This window comes from Crinia signifera, chromosome 1, assembly GCF_055691185.1.
Source record: "Crinia signifera chromosome 1, ASM5569118v1, whole genome shotgun sequence".
Classification (NCBI taxonomy): Eukaryota; Metazoa; Chordata; class Amphibia; order Anura; family Myobatrachidae; genus Crinia; species Crinia signifera.
In genome coordinates, this window is record NC_139217.1 from 261483307 (window position 1) to 261491123 (window position 7817).

The 7817-nt window shown below is 44.7% G+C and overlaps 1 protein-coding gene across 3 annotated transcripts in view; it reads left to right on the forward strand.

Annotated features, from left to right (window-relative positions):
* Nucleotides 1–7817, forward strand: part of KCNN1 (potassium calcium-activated channel subfamily N member 1) — a 144673-nt gene that overhangs the window by 99554 nt on the left and 37302 nt on the right. For 2 of the 3 annotated variants that reach the window (XM_083181833.1, XM_083181823.1), the window contains exons 6-7: nucleotides 200–310; nucleotides 2754–2881. In XM_083181833.1, coding sequence (XP_083037959.1) covers nucleotides 200–310; nucleotides 2754–2881 — 239 coding nt within the window. The remainder of the gene's footprint in view (nucleotides 1–199; nucleotides 311–2753; nucleotides 2882–7817) is intronic. The other variant, XM_083181841.1, reaches the window with a different exon arrangement.

Consider the following 7817-nt stretch of genomic DNA (forward strand, 5'->3'; position numbering starts at 1 on the left):
GACTATAACCAGTTGAGTTGCGCTCTTGCATCCTCCATTCCCCTTTGTCTCGCTGCTTCTCTTTGCCATACATCCTTCCTCTTCATCCTTTTTTTCCTTCTGACTCCTACCTCATGTTTCTTCTTTGATCCCTTCCTGTCTTTATCCTTTTTCCTTCTTGTTCCATGCTCTGCAGTGAGTCTGTCCTTTCCTTCCACAGGGTGCAGGCTGCACAGCTCTGGTTGTTGCTGTTGTTGCAAGAAAGTTGGAACTCACCAAAGCTGAGAAACACGTACACAACTTTATGATGGACACACAACTTTCAAAGCGGGTACAGAGTGACTGGGAGAGCTGGGAATGGGGTGGCATCTGGAGGAAATGATACTATGTGTGTGATTAGAAAGTAGGACAGAAAAAGCAAGAAACATTGTGCTATACATGTTAGGGATTAAAATGCTTAAAACCTTACATAGCATAAGATATCTCTATATTTGTCTTCATCCTTTGTCTTTTTCACTGTCATTTTTTATTTCTTCTATGCCTGCTCTCATATTATGTCCAGTTACACTTTCCTTTTTATCTGCATTAGGCATAGATAAAGTAAAGCAGGTATGTCTGCACTGGAGTGTGGGCGAGCCAGCTGATAGGTTGGTCCTAATATGTTGGGTTCACATTAGAATGAGCAATGAAGGTCAGAGCGACATATCAGTCCTTCCTTTGTGAAACATGAAGCGGTCACTCGCTTTATCACATCAACAGATGTGCATCCCACCAAACCTGAAGAAAGCTGTTGAACTGTTGTAAATGAGTATCTACCAATACTATTTAATATGAAAGCATGCAATAGTCTCTTTCTCAGTTTCATCATTCATCACTGCTGGTGCTCACTCTGCACATTTTCCTACATATGTACATGCATGTGTGTCTCTTACTGTACTATAGTTAGCTAAATGGTTTAGACTATTGACATGAAACAGATAACGTAACTACAGTAGGGATCATTTATAAAAGGCAGCATGTTGAGTAGCTGACATGTTTATTTGAGCCTAAGCATAGGTGCTTCTGTATGCTACCTGCAAAGAGAATAACATGTCCTGCTGGTTCCCTGCTTGCTTTCCCTTTATACAGTACATCAACATGTGCATTAACACTAAACCTCTCATTAAACCAGTTTTCCATGGATGAGTTACTGCTCATATTTGTCCTGATTCAGAGTCCAGTGTAGGCTGATATTCACCAGGACAGCCAATGGTTTTCTTCTGCAGAACCTATGTGGAAGCAGGGTCTGTGGATATAAGTGGGCATTCCTGGGAGATAACAGGGTGGTCAAGCCGACACCTAGGCGTGTCGCTGTAAGCAGCTGCATCCAGAGACACAGCCGCTCACACAGGTGACCATAGTGTTGGTGCACATTTCAATGGTGTGTCTGATGGGGCATGTATATGTATTGAGTTGGAAATGCATTGTCACAAAATGCTGCTTGGGGGCATCTCATTATTAAACAAATCTACATGCGACTCTGAATCAGTCCCTTTATGAAAGTAACAGAGAAAGTAGGGAAGACACTGACCTGATTCATATTTTCAAGTAAAACAAAAAATGCAATTAGCATTGTATCTGAAACAAACCACGTTGCCATGCAAGGGGAGCAAATACATTTAAAATAATTACGTGAAGGGTAAATACTGGCTGCTTTTGCCTGTTGCAAATGTTAGACAGCTTAATTTTTATACGGTCATTTAAATTTCAGTTTGGGCACAACCCACCCCAATATAAATCATCTCTCTGCAAGTGATAACTGCCCCACCTCCAGTGCAATATGTTTTTTCCCATGTGCTTGCCTTTTTGCCTTGCTTACAAACATGAATCAAGCTTTGTGCGCAGAGAGGTCAGGTTAATGTGTTTTAACATTATTAAGGGGGTATTTATCAGTTTGGCAAGAAATAACATTATGAGAGCTAAAGTGCTAACCAATCAGCTTCTATTTTACATTGTCCAGGCTGTGTTTGAAAAATTACAGGAGCTGATTGGTTGGGGCTTTATCTATCACAATTGTAGCTCTTGTAAAACTTTGATAAATATACCCCTTAATATTTTTTCAAGTGCATATTTTCAAAGAGTACAAAATACATGGAAATACATCTCAATTACTCCTGTGAGCAAATAATGTAATTAAATAATGTAACTAAATTGTCGTGAAAAAGATGTATTTTTTTATATTATTCATGCATCAGACTGGCACATACACCATATTGTGTATTTATTTAGCAGTGCTATACCAAAGCACATGCAAATGTACAAAGCATTTCCTACTGAATACCACATCCTTTACGATTAGCTGCATGTGTGTATGTGTGTGGGTATGTATATAGATAGATAGGTAGGTAGATAGATAGATAGATAGATAAACATGATATGTAAGATACCATTTGTATCCAGTTTATGTAATGCACAAAGTGGTATCAGCACAAAGTATTATATAGAAATAGTTTCACAGCCACGTGCACATAGGAAATTGATATTTTATCATGCATTGAGAAAGATGGAAGGAAGGTGGGTGGTTTTCTGTATATAAATTTGTAATCACCTCTTCACGATCTTCTACCCTCCCCTTTGAAGCCTCTCATGCTAAACACCTCCTCACTAGAGTCTTCCTTTCCATCTTTCCTTTGCTCCTATACTTTCCCACTCCATCACTCTTTCTTTCTGTCTTGTCGGTTGCCAGTCATTAGATGATTCTGACTTGCTGCTTTCTTATTTTGTTATTATTTCAGGTGAAAAATGCAGCTGCCAATGTGCTCAGGGAAACGTGGCTCATTTATAAACACACAAAACTCGTGAGGAAAATCGACCATTCTAAAGTACGCAAACATCAACGCAAGTTCCTGCAAGCAATTCACCTGTAAGTGAGAAGGGCAGGGAAGGAAAGATGCCAAACACAGCCAAGGGCACACAAGGGGAATCAGGGTAACAGATAGACAGATGGATGGATAGAAAGGAGAGGTATTACAAAATCCAGTATCTATTATATGGGTAATAATATTTAGCATTATCATTTAAGTGCATAACACCAGTGCTTAGTTCAGGTTTGCTAAGAGGGGGTCAGGTGCAAGCTGCCTCCCCATTAAGCTCTGGTGCTCATGCCACTGCACTTAGAATTCAACCCCCAGTCCCCACGGAAAGAATTTTCCATTTGGTCTAGACCAGCGGTTCTCAAACTGTGGGTCCTGACCCCAAAGTGGGTCCCGACCTTCTCAGCATGTGGTCGCGACTCCATGTTGCTGACCATCAGGCTGATGACTTTTGTAATCTGTCAGTAATTCAAGGAGTCTGAATAATCTGTTGAATTGTCTATTACTTCAGACTCCTCACATTATTTTGTGCCTCCACAATGCTGCCATATATGTGCTGTCTGTTGACTACACAGTAACTTGCTGGGGTCCTGTAATTATTTTTATTGTCTAATGGGGTCCCATAGCAAAATAGTTTGAGGACCCTGGTCTAGACCATTGATGACAAACCTTGACACTCCAGCTGTTGTTGAACTACACATCCCAGCATGATTTGCTTCAGTTTTGCTATTTGGCCATGCTAAATCTGATTCAGAGCATGCTGGTATGTGTAGTTCAACAACAGCTGGAGTGTTAAGGTTAGCCATCAAGGGTCTAGACAGTTCTTTTGCTGTATTATTCACCTGTGGAAGTGGATATAACATTAAAAAGTCAGTGGAAAGTGCTCTAAATTTTTTCTTTGTACCATGAAACTTTTTTCCTAAAGATGGCTTATTTCAAATTCAGTAATATATTAGTGTATTAGTTCTTTCTATACTGCTTGTGAGGATGTGCGGACCACACTCCAATGATTGCAGGGATTAATGCTACATTCAAGTTAACATAAAAAATAAGGTCTTTTGCACTAACTCAGGGCTGGGCAATTGCGGCCCTCCAGATGTTGATGAACTACACATCCCAGGATGCTTTGCATTAGTTTTGCTGGGATGTGTAGTTCATCAACATCTGGAGGGCCGCAATTGCCCAGCCCTGCACTAACTGATGACTTAGGGCCTAATTCTGACCTAATTGCTGAGCTGCGATCAGATATAGGGGGCGATTCTCTAACACAGAAATGTGGTAAAAACCCCGTTATCTGGGTTTTTACCACATTTCTGTATGCTCTAACCCGCCTCCGCAGTGTCAGCGCTAAGCCTATGGGCTTCTTACCGAAGCGCTGTGTGAGGGATCAGTCACGGATCCCTCCCAGCATGCCCTGCGGCAGGCTCTGGCGCTCTGCGCATGCGCAGATGGACTCCCGGGTCACAGACCCAGAAGTCCACCACATTGCAAGGGACAGCTCTTATCGCAAGAGCTGTCTCTTGCATTAATAACCGCATATGTTAGAGCATATGCCGTTATTAATAATGCAATGCCCGGCGATAATGGGCAGCGGATGTTACAACATCCCGCCCATACACCGCCCGCCAGAGTGAAATCCGGTATCCGGACCGATCATAGAATGACTCTAGGTCTACAGTCATAAGGTCAACCACTGTTGGTCGCCAGTCAAAAGGTCGACAGGGTCAAAAGTTCAAAAACGTTAAAAGGTTGACAGGGTTTAAAGGTCGACAGGGTTTAAAGGTCGACATGGTCAAAAGGTCGACTTGAAAAAAGTTGACAAAGCTTTTTATTACACAATTTTGAGTCGACATGCGCCGGCAGGTGGTATTTCATGCCCTAGCATCCACAAGGGCGTGGAGGGAGAATAAAATAATGCGCCGAGCACAGCAAAGAACCAAGTCTGAAGCATGGCGAACCATGCGAGGGGACGCGGTACACTTAGACGGGATGCGGTTAATTTCCCGGCGGTCGGGATCCCGGCGGTCGGAATCCCGACACTGGAATCCCGACCGCCGAAATCCCGAAACTTTCTCCCTCCGTGGGTGTCCACGACACCCATAGAGGGAGAATAAAATAGCGTGCCGAGCGTAGCGAGGCACCGGGCCCGCTGCGTGGCGAGCGCAGCGAGCCCGCAAGGGGGGGCGATCCATGTCCCCCCCTTGTCGGGATTTCGGCGGTCGGGATTCCAGTGTCGGGATTCCGACCGCCGGGATCCTGACCGCCGGGAAATCATATCGGATCCCACTTAGACAGTGTCCATGTTCACCTATGTCGACACAGACACCCTAAAAACCTTTAAAAATCATGTCAACCTTTGACCCTGTCGACCTTTTGATTGTAGACCTAGACACTGTAGATGTTTTATACCATAACCGTGAAATCCCACCCTGTGCAAGCCTGCGGATTATGTATTTTAGGGCTTATCGATAAGCTGCAAATCCATTAGGAAGTTGCTCACCAACGAATGATTTTTACAGTGTTTGCAGTCTCTGTGTAGCCCAGGACTTATGGGCCCCACACACAGCACAATTTTCAGGCATTTTCTGAGCGATTTTAACAAATCACTCAGAAAATGCCTGAAAATGCATGTAAATCGCTGTGTGTATAGCCCACACAGCGATTTGCATGCGCGCCCCCGCCGTTCTGAATCTGCCCAAGATTCAGAACGGACCTGCCTGTCAATCTAGAGCAGTCGCTCAGAAGCTCCTGCTCATATATGGCCTCGGATGTGAGCAGGGCCTTCTGAGCGACGCTGAACGCCGCCCTGATGTCCCCTGCTCACCACCCCCTTGACACGCCGGACGCCGCCTCCACCTGCTCGTCGCATGAAGACGCTGCAAAGACCCGCCGCCCTCTGCTCCCTCCCCCCTCCCCCTGCTCGCCGCACGGAGACGGAGCAGGGGGAAAAAGCCACTCACCCACTCGCCGGCAAATCTGCTGCCTACCCGCAGCAACTCCCGGTCCCCCTGTCCTCTGGCGGCGAAGTACTTCAAGCCACCTGCCCGCTCACACGTCCCCCTGCTGCTGCAGCTCCACTGCCACCAATGATAAAGTTTATTTATAGAATATAATATATATATATAAACCACTGCCACCAATGACAAGGCTTCCATATATATATATATATATATAATATATATATATACACAATCTAACCACGCACTTGATGGCTGTGCTGCTCTTCTGTTCGATATATATTCTATATATCTATATATATATATAGATATATATATATAGATATAAATATCTATATAGATATATATATATCTATATCTAAATATATGTATGTATATATATATATATATATAGATATCTATATAGATATCTATATATATATATATATATATATATATATATATATATATAGCAAAAGAAAGGCTGGCACTCTGGGTTCTTAACAAAACCTGCTGTATTTCAAAGCAAACGACCATAAATAAAATAAAAAATACAGCAAGTTTTGTTAAGACCCCAGAGTGCCAGCCTTTCTATTGCTATTTACATCATATTTCGGAGGGGCACCAGGGTGCTGGAGGGGGGGGGGGCGCTAGTGTGCGGTCCTGGGTCTCCTGGCAGCGGGTCCGGGGACGGGCAGCGGGGTCCCGGGGATGGGCAGCGGGGGTCCGGGGAGTGGTGTGTTAACTCCGGCTCCTAGAGCTGCCAGGCAGCAGATTTTGAAAAGACTCGCCGGACGCTGATTGTCTGAATTCAGCCAATCAGCATCCGGCAAGTCTTTTCAAAGTCATCAGCGCTTCCCGCCGCCAGGCACAGACAGATAGCGCTAGGAGAGGGAGTGAGTGAAGGCTGCCGCTACACCAGTCCCTGGACGCTGCCTTCCCCCGCTGGCTGCACACAGGTATGTTGGCAGCAGGGGTCCAGGGACTGGTGTAGCGGCAGCTTTCACTCACTCGTCACTCCGTCTCTTAGCGCTATTTGCCTGGAGGCGGGAAGCGCTGATGATTTTGAAAACACTTGCCGGACGCTGATTGGCAACCAAATCAGCGTCCGGCAAGTCGACCAAATGACTGCCGCCCCGGGCACCGAAACACCTAGTTTCGGCCCTGTATATAGTGACACTCCCCCAGGCTTTAGTTCAACCCCTTATTTACATTTTGAATTCTTTTTTTATTCCCCTGAAGTTTCTGTGAGAGATTTGAAATCTCTCATGCTGAATCTGCCATTATGAATCTCTGGCACAAATCTGTGTGTGTGTGGCTCATTATCTGAAAAATTCCGTTTTAGGGAAATCTCTCGTGCTGAATCTCCCGTTATGAATCTCTGGCACAAATCTCTGCGTATGTAGGCCCCTTTACTCAGCAGCTGTGATAGAATCAGTCGGATCGGGGCCAGAGCTGATGTCACATGCCTTACCCTCAAATGCCTGGGCTTGTCTGCGTTTTCCCTGACACTCCCAGAAAATAGAGGTTACCACCCTCAAATGCCGGCTTCCTATCAGTCCCCTTGCGTACGACCAGCATTCAGAAAAGAAAATGATTTTATTGCAGGATGGCCTTGTGCATGCGCAGTCTATTGATAATTGGCCAGTGTGATAAATTCATATATATGTGCATGTAGTGATTTATAGGCATACAGTGCCATACTAGTTATTCTTAATATAAGATATGTTGTGCTATAAACATGCTATCCCCACAGTGGACATTGTCTGAGTGATAAACAATTCCCAGCAGTCTCTGCAACTGTTGAAGAGGTCAGGAGTTGGTCACATGACCAGGGTGAGGGGATGACAGTTGAGAGGGAGCAACAGTTGGGCTGTGCAGTCTAGAGATGGGCAAAACGGATCTTTTTGCGGACCCGGATCGACCCGGGTCGGTCACTGAAAAGATCTAGATCCTTTGGGCGGCTCTACGGATCAGTTTGTGTAAAAAAGACAGTTATTTATGGTTTGAGTTAGTGTACCATACCTCCCAACATGACCCTTTCCAGGAG